The 18,438-nt window shown below is 37.6% G+C and overlaps 2 protein-coding genes across 2 annotated transcripts in view; one reads left to right on the forward strand and one right to left on the reverse strand.

Annotated features, from left to right (window-relative positions):
• NT5DC1 (5'-nucleotidase domain containing 1) overlaps positions 1-18,438 on the forward strand; it is a 141,167-nt gene that overhangs the window by 24,164 nt on the left and 98,565 nt on the right. The gene's annotated exons all lie outside the window — the stretch shown is intronic.
• Positions 194-6,976, reverse strand: COL10A1 (collagen type X alpha 1 chain). Its single transcript, XM_012935754.2, has 2 exons — positions 6,811-6,976; positions 194-2,112 (listed from the first exon to the last, which is right to left on the reverse strand). Exons 1-2 carry the CDS (start codon positions 6,962-6,964, stop codon positions 194-196), a joined length of 2,073 nt encoding a protein of 690 aa, XP_012791208.2. The 5' UTR covers positions 6,965-6,976.

An 18,438-nucleotide genomic window follows, 5' to 3' on the forward strand; every position in this document is an offset into this window, starting at 1 on the left:
GCCCACTTTTTTTTTTTTTTGAGGGGCAGGGCGGAGCAGGAGATTTGTCGGTCTAAAAGCTTAAGCCTCTATTTTGAAAAAAATTCAGTATTGAAACATTTTCTTCCGCCTACGTCCGTATTCGTTTTATGGGGTGATGGAGTTGGGGGGAAGCCTTTCCAAGCAGATTCCTATGAGCGCATTGAGAACACACTCACAGTGGCGCCACCAGGAATCCTAAGAAAGTGGAGTCTGCGTACTTGGAGGAGTGCAGGCTGTTGGGGGCAATGTGAGGCATCTGGACCCACACCTGGTCCTTCTCCTTGAGCTCCAGGATGGTGCTCCCCGAAGACTGATCCATATAGCCTTTGGTGGACTCCACGTAGGAGTACATTACTGGCAGGGTGTTCTTATAGAGAGCCACCCAAACTTGGATCCCTTTCACGTGCATGTGGTAGGAGAAATAGTATATACCTGGGATCTTGCAGGTGAAAATCCCGGTTCTTGGGTCATAATGCTGCTGCTTGTTATACATAATTTTATCGAATGCAATGGGCGTACCTCTTAGTGGGTAAGTTTCGGCGAGAATGGCAGCGAAAGCTGACACGGGCATGCCAGTTACGCCCTGGTTGGTGCTGCCAAAAGACATCCCAGAATAATGAGGCTCTTCCCTCGTCTTTGTACCGCCAGACTGGTCTGTCCCTGTAATACTGTACACGCCCGCCTGACCTGCAGGACCTGGGGGCCCCGGGGGCCCCGGTGGCCCTGGGGGTCCTCGCTGTCCCGTATAACCTCGGGGGCCTTGAGGCCCCGGGGGTCCAGTGGGTCCTTTGAGGCCCTTAGTTGTTAAGCCAGCTGGGCCAGGAGGGCCTGGAGCTCCTCTGTCCCCTTTAGTTCCAGGAACCCCTGGGATCCCTGGCGGCCCAATGGGGCCAGTGATGCCAGGTGCCCCAATGGCACCTCTTGGACCAGCCTCACCTTTATATCCAGGCACTCCCTTAGCTCCGGCTGGACCCGCAGGGCCGGGCATACCAGGAGGTCCCCTAACTCCAGGTTCACCTTTGGGGCCTGGTAACCCTGGGTTACCCTTAGAGCCACTGAAGCCGCGTTCTCCTGGTGGCCCTGGTTTTCCTTGTAGCCCCGGGGACCCCTTTTCTCCCCTGGCCCCAGGGGGTCCTGCAGGCCCGACAGGCCCTGGCTCTCCTTTCGGGCCTGGCATCCCGGGCTGCCCTGGGCTGCCTTTTGGTCCCGGGGGACCCATATTCCCAGAGCTTCCGGGTGGACCCGGGTCTCCAGGACGTCCTGCTGAACCCTGTTCGCCTCTGGTACCAGGCTCTCCTGGCAGGCCAGCGGGTCCTCTTTGCCCTTTCAGGCCTGGCAAGCCCGGTTTCCCAAAGCCCGGAGGCCCCGGGGGGCCGACCATGCCTGGAGCCCCTGGGAGACCCTTCATTCCTGGAATCCCAGGCCGGCCCGGGGCCCCAGTGGCCCCTGGCTTTCCCGCGCCTTCTGGTCCCCGACTCCCAGGAGGGCCTGGCGGGCCTGGCGGGCCAGCCGGCCCCTTCTCTCCGGGAGAGCCTGGACTACCTTTGATGCCTGGCTGCCCGGGGAACCCGTTTTCCCCTCTTTTCCCCACTCCCGGAGGGCCGGGTGGCCCCACGGGACCCTGAGGGCCCGGAAGGCCCCTCTCCCCCGGGCGTCCAGGAACTCCGTAACCCCTGTCGCCTTTCCTGCCGTTCGTACCGGGGGTTCCCGGCACGCCAGTTTCTCCCGGAAATCCCCGAGGGCCAGGGGCTCCCGTTGGGCCCTGTTGTCCAGGTTTCCCTGGAGTGGAGATTCCAGCGGGACCAGGGAGTCCTGGTGGGCCTGGTGGCCCCCGCGGGCCTGGTAAGCCGGCCGGGCCAGTGTCTCCTTTTGCCCCGTTTAGCCCTCTGTCCCCTGGCTTCCCAGGGAGGCCTGGTGAACCTGGCTTCCCCGTCGCCGACTGTCCTGGCGGTCCCGGCATTCCTGGTTCTCCTTGGGGTCCAGGACTTCCATAACCTGGTTTTCCTGGTGGTCCGGTTGGACCTTGGTACCCTCGAGGTCCAGGGGGGCCTGGCGGGCCAGGAACACCTGGCTCTCTTCTTCCTGACACGCCTAAAAGACACGACCAATACACAGAGAAGAGTTTAGTAACATTAAGGATAATGGTTGCTCCTCCCTGTTCAGTTCAGTGCTATATCAATTAGTTCTTATCGGCAGGCTGGCCATCAATGATAGACTATCTTCTATATTGTTCTAAAAACCACCAGGCGTATGGTGATAATATTTCCACTATATCTAATCCTTGGGGGGGGGAGGGCGGAGTTGGAAGAATTCGTACAAAGCTTCCCAATTTATTTGTTTTACTGCTTCTTAAAAAAAAAAAAATACTTACCACCCTCCCTGGAAATCTACCTTCTTCAAATGAACAAACAGAAAATGACTCTCCTACCCTGAAACCACACCTGCAAACTATACCTTCCCACCTAATATCCTCTGCGGGAGTGGTATTTCCTCCTGGGAAACACTGATCTAGAATGAGAGTAATGGAGGTGAAAGCACATTTTTTTTGGTCAAGTCATCTATCTAGAAAGGACAGGGGTGATGTTTTATAGAAAAGGAAAAATAAGACAAAGGCAAGATAAGTGGGGAAAAGTTTTAAGAACTGCAACAGTTTTGCTTCACAAAAGCTGAAGTGATATAACAAGAGTTCAGTTGATTCTAATTTGCATCTGTCATGACCCTGTTGAACACAGTTTAGATATATATTTTTTTAATCTCAGAGCACACAATTAGCTCCTAAATTCCCGCTATTGATTTAAAATTGCAATAAAGAATTCGAGAATTAGACCTAGTGTGCAAGTTACATAAAATGTTTGACGTGTTTGTCTGAAGTTTCATTTGCTTAATGCCAGTGAATATTGTTGACTTCACATGACTCTGAGACTTTCAAGCAATTTCTACTCACTGTGTGTAGTATGAAATAGGCAATTGGACCACAAGTGTCGGGAAAGTACAGGGACTGAACCTTTAAGAGGTTCAGTCACAGCAGGAATAAAACAAACATACTTTCGATAAGTACTTTAAATAAGAGATGTGGAAGAACGATTTTAATCTTTCAGAAATGAAATTTAACAGTCTTGCCATCAGTAGACTCTTCCATTAGGGAAATATTGACATATTAAAAGAATCATAAGTGTCCAAGTAAAATATTCAGTCTCAGAGAATTTTTTTCTTTGGGGGGAGGGGTGGAATCACACCCAGTGATATTCAAAAACTACTCTGAGTTCTGTTGTCCATCATGCCCCCTGGTCTGAGGACCTTATGCAGTATCAATTATTGACCTGTGGGTCAGCTGCATGCAAGGCAAATTACATAATCTGTGTACTATCTCCTTGACCCTATCAAAACAGTTGTTTGTTTATTTGGCATTTGGGGTCACACCTGGTGATGCTCAAGGGTTACTTTCGGCTCTGCACTCAGGACTTGAACCTGGGTTGGTTGTGTACAAGGCAGAGAGATGGCGTACCTGTTGTACGAACACTCCAGTCCCCCTATCAAAATTTTAATTGGTAGCATATACTGTATTGATTTTCCTTACTTGAAGAATTTATATTAAAATTATTTTTGCTTAATAAAATTTCAGAAACAATGCTTGTATATAGAAGTTAGATTATTAAGTCAGAAGGTGGTTGAGAGTAATGATAGATTTAATAGATGTCACAGTTGTTGAATAGTCAAAACCATGGAAATGACTTATGGCTCATAAGTCACAGTTTTTAACACAAAAATTATTAATTTGTTTGCACTAAATCTTTGATGACTTAAAATATAAATAAAGATTAAATTTAAATTAATATGAAATTACTTAAAGGCATTTGAAAACATTTTTATGGATTGAATGCCTGCTGCCAGTTAGTTTTTGGTACATTGTTGTATTAAAAATATCTTTCAAGAGATATTTTTAGATATTTTAGATATTTTTAGATGAAGAGATGGTACAGTGGGTAAGGTGCTTGCCTTGTATGTAGCTGACCCAGGTTCAATCCCTGGCATCCCATATGGTCGCCTGTGCACAGCCAGGAATGATTCCTGAGTGCAGAGCCAGGAGTAACCCCTGAGCACCACCGAATGTAGTCCCCAAACAAAACAAAATAAAAATTTATATTAAATAACTCATAATAATTATCCAAAAATGATTGCTAATATTATTTTGGGGGGTAGTACTGGTTCTGATATTTGGGAAACATTTGGGACAAATACAAATTATAAATACAGAATAGAATATGTAGCTTAAATAAGCTGAGATAGGAAAATTATTTCAGATCTGATTATTTTTGTATTTTTAACAGTAATATTTTATTTTATCATCTTTTAATGGAGTTTATTTTCCCATAGATTTTAGAAAATATCGGGGAAAAAACCTACAAAGCATCAGTTTATGAAATATTTTCATGGTAAATATATCTTCTTGGTTGACTTTAGTATTAGTACAAATGTGATACAGCTGCATGTATCACATATACAAGTGGATTGATATATTACAGTGGATGAATAAAAGGCTTCTTAATAATTTGAAAATAACTTTCTTTATAAAAACATACTGTGTAAGATGGAATTTGCTTTAAAATTTAATAAAAAATATCATGTCCATATTAAAAAACATTGTCTTGGTCTGATTGCAAAGCTATTAACATAGAAAAGAAAACAGTCTTAATTAAATTCTAAATTTGAAATGACTATGTCCTTAATTTGAAAGGACTGTGAGTCCTATTTGAATGTGGAATTCCAGTGACAGCTGTCTCTTACTTACAGTATTATCCTAATGGATAACCTCTCACTACAAGAAAGTGTGTGACAGAAATGTGACTTGTGTTTGTAACCTTGAGTGACTGTCTCTGTATCTTGATAGAGTGGCTCCATCCTCAGGGTAAAAGGCTTACCCAGTGTAGAAGTTACCCTAAATGCCCACAAACTGAAGTAGTGGTTGCTTGTCAGCATGTGTTTTCCAATTACAAGCCCATCATCTATGGAATCTTTTACATCATAATTTAGTATATTTGGGCCAACCACTCTTGTAGGCTGTGTTTTACTGATATTTAGGAGCTCTTTGTATTTGTTACCAACTCAGTTTTACTTATATAAATTATGGGTTTATATTTACGTGCCAGTGGTGGATACTACTGTATTTATTTTCCTCTTCCGGAAGTATAAGCTAAGGTGAATTTAGTAGTAAAATATAGCCCTTAAGATTTGTCATCAAGATATGTTCATTCTGCAAAATACTAAAGATGATACAGCACTTTTTTTCGGGGGGGTGGGAGGAGTGGAGGGCCACACCCAGCGATGCTTAGGTCTTACTCCTGGCTTTGTGCTCAGAGATCACTCCTGTTGGTGCCCAGGGCACCATATGTGATGCAGGGGATCCAACCTGGATAGACTATATGCAAAGCAAGTATCCTCCTGTTTGCTATACTGTCTTCCCGGCATCAAGACAGACAAAATATTCTTAATCTTGTAAAAGCAATGCATTCACAGTTTCCTTATGCTCTTGTATAAACTAAGATAATTTGAACTTGTGATCACAGAGTATAACCTAGTGCTACTTTTTCATGGCATTTTAATTTATATTTGTAGTTTGAAGTAAATAGCAGGTTTATTTAACTTATATTCTTTCTTTTGCAGCTTTTCTCATTTTTATAATTCACTTGTATTTGAGACATTCAAGAGTAACCACTGTGTACCTGTGCATTTATTTTTTAACATATAGCCACCTCTTATTAAATATTTTTAAAGGATTTTTCTCAAAATGGTTGTCTCCAAAAGCATAGTTTTTATAGCGTACAGAAATATCCTTCACTTTATTTATAGGATAATAATATATAACTCTAATGAAAAAAATTTTGGAAAGGAAAGTTGAATCTTATAGTCAGTGCAGTTTATTCATTTTGCACCAAATATTATTGAATGGAATTTGTGAATTTGAACCTGAATAGTTGCCCTTTTTGTAGGTTGTTAGTGCTATTACTTGTTGTCTCACTAATCTATGCAGTAGGAAGTTAAACTTACATAAAGCTGCACTAATAGTTCTACACTAGGAGTATGAGGAAGTGTGATAGAAGTAACAGTGATGGTAACAGAGTAAATCACTAGTCCTCAAGCGCTTTACATATACCAATTTGTTAAAGTTTTGTGGCAGTTAACTGCTACAAAGATAACTGCTCCTTATTTTACAAAAGAAGAAAGGTTATAACTGTGTACAGGTGATTGTAGCTAAACTGGTAGTTAAGTCTGAATTTAGCAACTAAACAAGACCAACTAATAAAGTAAGAGATTCTATTTCATTTGCCTCTTAAGTTTATTTGTAGATCATTTGATTTTATTTTATAAGTAAGGCTCAATTTTATATGTATTTGTAGGGTAGCTGAATAGTTTATAAAAATATTTTTACATTTTAGATACATAAACCTGCTATGGTACCATTTGCAGTTGTTTTTAGTTAAAAATTTGATGCATTTGATTGAATTAATATGTTTAGATTATGGAGGTTATTTATATGCAAACATAACTTGAGGGGAAAAATTCTATGTTAAAGTTCTTAATACTCTTCCGGGTACCTTCTCTTATGCTGATGGTTTAGAGAACATTAACATTAATATTCTTCATTAAATCTTTTGATTAGTTATTTTGTTGTAAAAAATTGGAATAATATAGGAGTTTGAAAACAATCCAACATCAGTGTTAAAAACATTTTGTTAAAAGAGATTGAGATTTTATCAAGTAATTAATAGACAAAAATATGCAATTGTTTACCTTTGCTCTTTATGGCATAGGGAATGAAGAACTGTGTTCCGGTGTTGGGCAGTGGGCCTTTTATGCCTGTAGGTGTTTGGTATTGCTGTCCATGAAACCTTCCATATACCAAGTTCAGGTACATTAGCAGCAGAAGGGCTGTATGTGGCAACATGTTCTCAGTTGGATTCTGAAAAACAGAAAAGAATCATTTCATAGTTACTTGCCTTTTAAAATCTTACTCTATACATTTTGATGCATTTCACAAATCAATGTCATTTTTTTAAGTTAATGAATGTCTTGTTTTGGCAAACTACAACACCCAAAAGGAGAGAGAACAAAAGGGAATGCCCTGCTACAGAGGCAGGGTGGGGGATGGGCTGGGGGTGGTGAGAGGGATACTGGGATCATTGGTGGAGGTGAATGGACACTGGTGGAGGGATGGGTAAACAATCACTGTATGAGTGAAATGCAAACACGAAAGTTCACAAGTTTGTAACTGTACATCACAGTGATTCTCTAATAAAAATTTTTTTTAAAAAAGGAAATCAGGGGCCGGAGCGATAGCACAGTGGGTAGGGCGTCTGCCTTGCACGCGGCCGACCCGGGTTCGATCCCCGGCATCCCATATGGTCCCCCAAGCACTGCCAGGAGTAATTCCTGAGTGCAGAGCCAGGAGTAACCCCTGAGCATCGCTGGGTGTGACCCAAAAAGCAAAAAAAAAAAGGAAATCACATTAAATATCAAATATTTATGAAGTGATTTTTTTTTTTTAAGTGTTGGGCTGGAGAGATATACTACAGCAGCTAGGGTGCTTGTGCTTGCCTTGTTTGTGGCCAAACCAGCTTTGTTCCCTGGAATCCCATACTGTTCCCTGAGCACCACCAGGAGTGTTTCCTGAGTGCAGAGCTAACAGTAAACCCTGAGTACTGCTGGGCATAGTCCCCAAATAAACACTGTCACTGTCACTGTCATCCCGTTGCTCATCGATTTGTTCGAGCGGGCACCAGTCAGGTCTCTCATTGTGAGACTTATTTATTACTGTTTTTGGCATATCCAATACGCCACGGGTAGCTTGCCAGGCTCTGCCGTGAGGGCGCGATACTCTCAGTAGCTTGCTGGGCGCTCGGAGAGGGGCGGAGGAATCAAACACGGGTCAGCTGCATGAAAGGCGAATGCCCTACCGCTGTGCTATCGCTCCAGCCCCCAAACAGACAAATGAAACAAAAGTATGATGGATGCCTTTGATGTGCATATTAAATAATGGGAAATATTTGACAGTATACATTGTTTCAGAATATGCAGCATTAAGTTTAGAACATGTTTTTAAAAACATGATTTTATTAGTCATCTTTCATGTAGTCTTAAATTTTTTGGTGCATTTTAGTGAAAAGCCCTTCTTTTTATATTAACATTTGTTATATTAACAGCTGCCATATATCTAAAGTAATGGCTGGGCGACCATTGTGATGCACCTTTTCGCAAATTAAACAAATTTATGCTTCTGAATGACACAGTATTATAAATTATGGGGATTATTCATTGAATAATCATTGAGCAGTTATTTCATAGCTAACTTGTTAAAACTGCTTGAAAGAAATGGAAGCATTCTTGCTCCTTAAATCAGATACAACTAAGCTAATTTTAATCATAAAAAGACACAATTTATTGAAGCTTGTTTCCTAATAAGTTAACATGGCAATCTGCCAATCATAGTCTTACCTCTAGCCTGGGAGTTCTTGGTGGTGCCTTCTTGGCAGCTTTCTGAGCCTTCCTTTGCCCAGGTGAATGATGCAGAAGGTGCCCTGTCCAAACTTGTCCTGAAATATTTATACTGTTTGTCCTTGGTACAGGAGGTTATTCTGAGTTAAGCTCCACCCCTCAGAGGTGGAAAACACTAATTATGATGAAAAGTTCTATTGGACAGGCAAAATCAGGTTGGGTTCTCATTTTCCTTTTTTTTTTTAATTAAAAATTTAACTATTTGCTTTAAAATATATTAATAACTTTAATATGTAGCATTTTTGTGATTTTATTTTAGAAATTATTATACAAATATTTATATTTGTACATGATGGGGGATTATGTGATTTTTGTTTAAAGTATTTGGTAGTATATAAAAAAGGGGAAGAAATCTTTTGGAAGGGATATAGATTTAAACTGTCATCTGAATTCTTATTCCCACATACAGCCATCACTGTAACCACAAATGTTCATAAATTTTTATAATAACCTTCCTTATATTTAGGCCTGAGAAAATGATGAAAAATGTGAAAAATATGGCATGCTGCTTTGTATTTGAGGATTTTAATGTTAGTCTTTAGTTAATAAATTTAAAATATTGTAGTATATGATCATTTTATTTAATTTTTACATATCAAATGGCTTAAATTTTTCACACAGGCAAGTCATCTGTAGATCTGTTAGTAGGATTAGCAATACAAGTTATCTTGAAGGATGTAGGTTCTTTTTAGTACTATATACTGTGTTCAATAAATAGCTTTCATTTTCATTGCTTAATCTTTTTTACTTTAAAATTGCAAAAGATTGCAAAAGTCTTTATCTTGATATTATATATTTATATATATTTATACACATTAAGTTTATATGTGTGTATGTGTATATATATATACTTAAATAAGGTTGTGATATTTATTTCAGAAGAAAAAAATCTAATTTGATTTCCCCTTTTTATAAATATTGACTTACCTTGGAATTTCCTTCAGGAATCTCGAATCAATCCAGTTATGAACACTTTTTTCCAGAGATTATAATAAGCATTATCATTGTCATTTTCGGCGGTTGATTTTTTTTTTTAAATGCTACTAGGAGACTCTCAGAATCACCTTATAGACTTATTCTTCAAGCCCAGGTTTTCCCTTGAAAACACATCTCACTTGCTTGTCTCTCTGTCTCTTGGCTTGCTTTCTCTGGCCCCTGTTCTCTCTTGAACACATATCTTGCTTATTTGCTTATCTCTTATCTATGTGGTCTTGCTCCTTCAATCTTGTGCTCTCCTTGAATATTTCTTCCTATGTCTCTGCTTGTTCTTTCAAGTCTGTGTTCTCTTTTAATCATATATTTCTTTCCTTCTCCCTCACTCACATCTTTCTAAGTAATTTTTCTTCATAAAATCTGTTTTGCTTCACACACATGCGTGCGCACACACATACCCAGTTTTTAGGACCCAAAAGGCAGGAATTAGAGAGGCCACGTATTTCACCACTTTGATCTAAATGAAAGTTATATATATGAATAATGTAGTAAATTACACAAATAGACATAGATACATCTTTTTCTAATATCTGTGAAATAAAAGTAATAGGAATTCATAATCGAGCAATAATTGAAACAATTTCATGTTTAACCAGTGGATGAAATAAGGGTCTATTCTTTTTCTTTTTCCTTCTCACACCCACACATAATTTTATGTATGTATTTTAAAGTCTTACACAACAGTCTGTACAAATATAATTGTTCAATTCATTTCACTGCCTCTCTTTCTCTTAACTCTCATTTTCAGATCTTTGTTGGTTGTTATATTTTAAAATTGACGTCATCACATATCTGTAGTACTCAAACACATGAAGTGTGGTTTTATATCTGTTTATATTAACAGTCGGTATGAATGTTATCATTTTGTTATTTAGAAATTATGAAATAACAATTATAGTATGGAATCTGATACATTTGTAACACTACGAAAGATCACTAAGAAATGCCTGGCTTTCATCTTATGGTTCATTTGGACAAGGTTTTGAAAAAGTAGGTAAAGCAAAATGGATGCTCTTGAATCTGGACTATAGGTGTTGTTTTGAAAGGAGTAATTAGAAATATTATTTATTACAAATAAAAATATATTCCAGTATTTTCTGTGCATAGATAGTTCCACACTGCACATACCTATATGTTTGTTTATATTTGCTAAATCTCACTAATGTGAATGTTAGAAGATTAATTCCTCAGCTTTTCCTTTTGTGCTCCTACGTAAGCCATTTGTTCATCTGTGGCTATTCCATCTGTTTTCAGAACTTTCCACCATAATCTAGGAGTCTGTTTTATCATCCATACAGTGAAAAGTTTTGACTACGTCTTAAAGCTCCTAGCTTTAAAATTATTCTTGTGTCTAAGGTATCCTATACTTCTTGGTTAGGCAGTGAGCTTGGCTCCTCTTGTGCTTTCTAAAGACAAAAATCCATACCAGATGGTTGTAAATAAAATATGTGGGTATTAGTCATTTTGCTTTTCCCTAATAACTTTGAAAACTTGGTAGTGTCCCCTACTGAATAAGTCTTGGACGTCCAGCCCATTTTGCAAATACTGTATCTATTTCAGCACAGGGAATCTGACTACTGTTTGCTTTGTTAGTCACACAAGAAGCACTGTCTTCTCCAAAACAGATTGTAGAATAAGAATATTTGCTAGCCACACCCACCCAATTGTGTATTTAAAACTATTTTTATTCTAAGTTCATTTGTAAGTCTTTAAAAGAGACTAGTCTGTTTGTGGTTTTATGATCAAAACCTATTTCACCTAAAACAGAAAAACCTTGCTCCTTAAACTTAAGTAACTTAAATGATATTTTAATATCAAACAGGTATGATGGGTTTTGTGTAGCCAATGTTTAGCAGCTGTTTAGGCTTAGCCTGTTCATTTTTACCATTTATTAATTTACAAATATTCACCAGGCACAGACATAAGAACATAACACCCTCCTTTCAAAGTGTTTAAGCAGTCATTATCAACCTTTTCCCTCTACTTTTTCCACAGTACTAAGGAATGTGGCACAGTTTATTCATCTTGTCATTCTTCTTTAAGACAGTTATAGTTCAGAAACTATTTTGAAAGCTCATTAAGTGATCATGTGAACTCCTAAGTGAAATGTCTTAGCCTGGACTTGCTCTCTCAGACCTATGTTCTCTCTTGAACGCATATCTTGCTTGCTTGCCTCTATGTCTTTTATCTGCATAGGCTTGTTCTTCAGGTCAGTGTTCTCCTTCAAATATGTATATTTCTATGTCATTTTGCTTGCTGGCTGGCTGGCTTGCTCTTTCAAGCCCATTATTCTCTCTCCTAAACACATATTTCCTCAAGTTTTCTCCCCTCACACCTTTCTAATTAAATTTTGTTCAATAGAAATAATCTTGTCACTAAAAAAATGTCTTGCTTCAATGTTTCATTACTAAATTGTTAATATTAGCTATATAATTTTTTTAGTTTTTAACTTTACTGTAGAAAAGTTTAGTGACACAGAAATAGAGAAGTTATAATGAATTCCTCTGTAATTATTATCTAGATCCAACTAACCTTATTCACTGCTAATTGCTTTACCAATCATTACCAATATTTTAGACCAATTTAATATATGTTAATTTTATGAATCACTGTCACTGTCATCCCGTTGCTCATTGATTTGTTTGAGCGGGCACCAGTGATGTCTCTCATTGAGAGACTTATTGTTACTGTTTTTGGCATATCCAATACGCACGGGTAGCATGCCAGGCTCTGCCTCACGGGCTCAATACTCTCGGTAGCTTGCTGGGTTCTCTGAGAGGGGTGGAGGAATCGAACTCGGGTCGGCCGCATGAAAGGTGAACGCCTAACTATCTTGTCTATATAGATATACAAATATCTATATATATTCATACAAATTCATTGCATGAGTACTTAAGTATATTATATTTATTATTTTATGAATAAAATTTTATGAATACTTAAGTATATTATATTTATTATTTCTAATTAACCTTATTAAATATAAATTTCTTCATGTTCAAAATTTTTTACTATCTTGTCTACATACATATATATTTGTGTGTAAATATACATAAAATATGGATATGTATAGTTTATATATATATTCGTGTTCCTGGAGCGAGCACACACCATTGGGCTACACTAGCACGTGACAGGGATGAATGGAGACGTTACTGGCACCCACTCGAACAAATTGACAAACAATGGGATGACAAATGATACAAGTGATATATATATACATATATATATACACACAAATATTCTATTTTTATTGATTGATTTGTTCAAATTGAATTCAGGACTTTTTCCAAATAGAAATGTTCGTTTTTGTTAAATCTCTGATACTTACCTTTTATTTTCCTTTTGCAGTTTATTTATTTTAAAATAAAAGGTAGTTGCCCATAGAGTTTACTTTATATTTTGTTGTTATTGAAAATGCTTTCCTGTTATCTAAATTTCTTTTAAATTGATTGTTAAATCTAGTGGCTTGATCTGATTCACTTTGAGATCCATCATACACGCACAAATTTTCCTAGGCAAGAACACTATGAACCATTTTTAAGTTTTTTGAGAGAATGTAGTCAGGAATTGTTCCCTTATAATGTTGGTAGGTTCAGTCAGGATGCCTTTCACTTCTAATTGTCTCTTTTTGTAATGTTACTAAGTATTGATCATTACCTAGATAAACAGGTATACTTTGTTTACCAGTTAGGCTATAGGAAAAGCCTATCCACTGTTAGGTTACCTCAAAGTATAATTATGTTTAGAAAAAGCAGAATCTTAGCCTTTACCAGTACTTAACATAATAAGCTTATTTCCTAGCATCTTCTAAAGCTAGTCCAGCCCAGTGGGTGTTTAAATATTGTTATAAATTCATGATTTGAATGTTTTATATGATTGACAGTAGTTACTATTAATCAGACTTTTGCTACAGGAGCAAAAACAGTGATATGATAGCAAAGACATCTGATATAATCACAGTAGTTTTGATGACTTATTTTGAAAACTTTTTTGTATTTTCCCCGTACTGTTTTCAGATAGCCATGGTTCCTCTTGTGGGAAGTCCAGGAGAGAGACCAGTTTAGGGTTTGCATTCTTGGTGTCTACATTGCTTCTGGTTTGGTTGTTGTTTGTATTTTTTGAAAGAACATATCCAAGAATTTTTTTCCTTATAATGTTAATAGAGAAGACATAAGTTTTTGTGATACATCCAGTTACATTGAGGACGAAATAGCATTTACTTAATGGCCTCCTAGTTTTACCTATAGCTCTTTAGTCCAATACTGAAACTTTCCAGTTTCATGACAGTAATGCACTTACTTTGTTTCACAACACCCACACTTTTCAAAAATTATAATTACCAACATTCACACTGCCATAGTGAAAAGTTTTGTTTGCATATCCAGTACTGATATATAGTCTTGTACTTTAAGTCACTTGAAATATCTCACTTCACTCATGTGAATAGGTAAAATTTTATTTTGTGAAAATAGTTCACTTAGATTCATTTTTTAATTTTTTAATTTTAAGAGTACTTTTAAAAATTATCAAAACATTTGCTTCCTGTGGTGTACTGATAAGTTATGTGGAGGGTATGTTTGTTGGTATCTAGGATATAAATGCTCCCACTGTGTAATACATCTGAACATTTACCAAGAGCCAGCATACATCAGTTGTAATACTTGATGCAAATTTCCTAAGTTAAATCTATAAGCAGGGAATATTTAGCGAAGTCTGGCTTCTGTTATTGACCTATTCCCATAGTGAGTTGTAAACATGTTTATTATCATCTTCAAATTTCTAGATAAATAACATCATAATGTTTATACTTTATTGTTCTTTCTTTTATGTAATAGTTAATCTTGGAGATTACATTGTACTATCTAAAGATGGTCCACGTCCCTTTTTATAGCTGCATAGTACTCTATTATGCCTATACTATAGTTTTTTAACCTCTATTCACTGACTTCTATATTCCTCTTTTGATAATACAAATACATCTGTAGTTGACAGCTATGTGTGTATATCTATTTTACCTGAATATCTATGAGAGATTCTTATAAATGAAATTTATAGGCCAATTGGTAAATGCATGCATAGTTTTTTTACAAACCATTACATTCCACTTCTGAAATGTATCGTTTTGCATTGCCATTAGCAAATTACGGTGTTGTTTGCCTAGTCTCCTCAGTAGGATTTATGTTTTAGCTTTTGTTGAACTTTTAGGCTTTGCTCATTTTTAAAGGTAAAAGAATTTGGTCTATAGGTCTATAGGTAATTTCAACTCACTGTTACTAAACAATTGGGTGAGTATCTTTTCAAGTGTTTTTACCCCATATGTCTTGGCTATTTTTGCAGTAATGTGTTCCCTATTTCTGGAAATATAAACCTCTTAAAATATACAATTTGTAATCTTTACCAGTTTGTCATTAGTCTTTTTCATTTGCAGGGTTTTTTTTTTTTTACATGTAAAACTTTTTTCTCAGATATTTAAATTTGGGTTCAAAATGTCATTCATTTATAGACTTAGAGCTGTAAGGGGCATTAAGGTCATTTAGATCAGTCATTTTGTTCTTTATGTGAGGAAACTAGTTTCTCTGTTCTGAATGCCTCATTCCCTAGTGTTTAATTGAGTTAAATTTCTGAAGTGAAGAACTGTTAAGTGAGAGGGCCCATTGAAGGAAATCGCCAACAACTAAGCTAATGTGTTAGTCTCCTTACCCAAATAGGATACTGATTTTCCTGTTCCTCTAATCCTTCATTCTTTTAGCAGTGGAAATGGGAAACCGCCCAGAAGTCTTGTTCGGGCACTTGGGGACCCACCTTCACCTAACTGTAGCTTTCGACTTGTTCTCCTGAAAGGGTTTTAGAGGAACATTCGTGGGGCAGTTATAGAGTTCAGAAGCTAAAAATGATCTGTTTGTGCAAATAGTCTATGTGGTTTCGTGGTTAGATACCTGCTGAGGGCTTGAAAGGAGAAATTCATGCATAAAAACAGGTGTTTATGAAAACCCCTGAAACTTGAGGCCAAATCAAGAAAAACTGAGAGTCATTTAATAAAGTCTGAAGGAAGGCTTTATATTCCATCTTCTGTTACACATAAACTGCTACATTACTTAAAGAACTCTCAGTTTTGTGGCCCGAACCCTATTGACATCATCCTCTTTCCATATTAGTCGGCTAAGTTAAAAATATAGTGCTTCTTGAACCCTTGACCTGAGAGTTTTAAGGATCCTGGACATCTAGCAGATTCTTGGCCACTCAGACATCTTCCTACTTTGTTTACAAATTAATTTTCACATGTGAAATTGTAGAAATTAGATGGACAGCTAATAGAAGTTGGAGACATGAGATGGAATGTTAGCTGGGGGTGGGGGGTCGCAGTCACGAGGTGACACTTTTATTTGAATGTCTCGGCTCTTCTTATCATCATGGTTAGAACATCCCTGTAATCACCATCTACTTGTATAGTAGATCTACCTAAAAGCATATCTGACACCCTTGGGGTACAGAATATTTGCAGGTAGGAACACAGGTCAATGGGAAATTTACCTTCAAGACTGATGGTCATGCAACTGTTTAATTTATTCATATTAACAGTTAAAAATCAATCCCAAAATTTCCATTTTAAGTACTCTGGGCTTTAGTCTACTTAGCCTTCTGTCAGACCTAGCTACTGTTGCTTGACCAGCAAACCTCTACCCCTTACTGTATGTTGAAGCAAGTTGACCCGGAAGCAAAATGCCATGTCTGATTCCTTCTTGCCCACCTGTCTTTCTTATACCCTGGTTTCCTTCGAAGATTGATGACTTGCTTCTCTCTCTCTCTTTCTCTCTCTCTCTCTATCTATCTCTCTATCTCTCTCTGTCTCTCTCCTCTCTCTCTTTCTCTCTCTATACATATGCTATTTCAATGATTGCTTTTCTTCTATTGACCTTTTAGACACTTATGAGTCAAGTAGCTTGCCACTTCTGATATCAGTAGACATGCAATATCCCTGTCCAGGTTTTTTTTTTTATTTGAAAGTTGAAGTAAGGGCTCTGTAAAGTATTAGAACAATGGCATGGAATGCTCAGTAAATACACATGATGGTGAAGACCATGCTGAATTCAAAGAAATAACAGATCATCCTAAGCATCAGTTTTAAAATTTTGCTAAACTTCTTTTTAGTTTCTATTGTTTTCTAGTTACTAGAAGAAGCTGCTTCCCAGCTACTCATGGTCTTAGCCCTGTAAGTGATGATATGCCAAACATAAGCACTTCACAGCTTTTGCTTAGATTTCTTTAGAACCCAAATTTTTAGGTTATGATATGAAATCTGTCTTCCAGATCATGAACTGACATGTTCTCTCAACACACTTTATATTTGTTCCTAAATGTAACTCAAGAACTCTTGGTTGTTTTTCATTAAACTTCTACTCTACCTGGTAGCAAGCAGAACCTCTTAAGTAGTTGATAAGTGAAGTAGTTAAGAGCTGTTGCAGATCAGACTTCAGTATTTAAAGTGTGGGCATAAAGTGTGGGCATTTTACTTACAGCTTTGGGCACCCAGGAACAGGACCTTTTTTACACAGAGCTGGTTTGGATCTGTGTGATTTGCCTGAAATAGTTTAATTCTTGCAGAGATCTCACTATCACCAACATCTTCCCAATAAAGTTTTCACCAATGAGAATAACTGTGACTATCAAGTTTAGTGACTGTGTTCCCTAAGTTTTTCTACTGGCTAATAAGATAGAATTTCAGAGGGTTTTTGACTTTAAAAAATGGTATTTCTCAAAGTGGTCATGGTCTTGACTTCTAGTTAAGGGAAGAGAGAAAATAGGAGGTGAGGAGAGAGAAAAAAACGAAGAGGCGCTGGGCTCTTGGGAGTTGATAATATATTGGAAACCTGAGCTGTGCAGTTTTAGAACAGTGAATAACTTTCTAAACAAACATTTCTGTGTTTCACTTTCTGAATTCCCTTACCCACCAATATCTCATTTGCTTGTTAACATATTGATTCATTTAGCTTCTCAATTATAGAAAACACATATGCCCAAAATAGACCATCGATGGCATTTATTGAATTTTTTTTCTCTTCAAACTATCTGTTGACATCTCTCCTTAATGGGACTTTTTCCATGGAAAGAGAGAAAATGTTGTTATTTGGAAAAAGAATAGTTTAGAACATTAGAGTTTTTAAAGTGAGAAATTAGAATATCATCTTCAGCTTTACTAAAAAAAATTAATGTTAGCGCTGACATAGATACTAATCATGCAAGAACAAGAAACTGATATTTTAATTTTGTATAGCACAGCAGGTAGGGCATTTGCCTTGCACGCGGCTGACCTGGGTTCGATTCCTCCTTCCCTTTAGGAGAACTCGGCCAGCTACCGAAAGTATCCCACCTCCATGGCAGAGCCTGGCAAGTTTCCCTGTGGCGTATTTGATATGCCAAAAACAGTAACAAGTCTCACATGGAGATGTTACTGGTGCCCACTCGAGCAATTCAATGAGCAACAGGATGACAGTGATAGTGACAGTGATATAACAACTGCCTTTTACATTTCGAAGATGAAAATTCGTTGTTTACATTTCTATATGTGTACTCTAGATAATAATTAGATCTTTGGTTGTGGCTGTTACTTACCAAAGTTGTTTTGGCAGAATTACCTTTTTCCCTATTTAAGTCTCTACTAATATGTCATTCTATTACTTCAAGAGTGATTCTATATACTAGAAGTGTTTTTGCACAGGTTTTACTGAATATTTACTCTGACTTCCTTATCATTCTACTGGGGGAAAAAATTCCTCCCTCTTCCTTATTTTGTTGTTGTGAATGTTATTGAAGTGATTGAGGATCACACACACATACACTCATACCCTTGGCTGTGGTACTTGCACATTTAGT

The sequence above is a fragment of the Sorex araneus genome, chromosome 4, assembly GCF_027595985.1.
Source record: "Sorex araneus isolate mSorAra2 chromosome 4, mSorAra2.pri, whole genome shotgun sequence".
Taxonomy (NCBI): Eukaryota; Metazoa; Chordata; class Mammalia; order Eulipotyphla; family Soricidae; genus Sorex; species Sorex araneus.

Coding starts and splice junctions, on each gene's coding strand:
- COL10A1 (XM_012935754.2), bottom strand. CDS start 6,964: ATGTTGCCACATACAGCCCTTCTGCTGCTAATGTACCTGAACTTGGTA. Junction 2,113..6,810: donor CTATGCCATAAAGAGCAAAG/GTAAACAATTGC, acceptor CGTGTCTTTTAG/GCGTGTCAGGAAGAAGAGAG.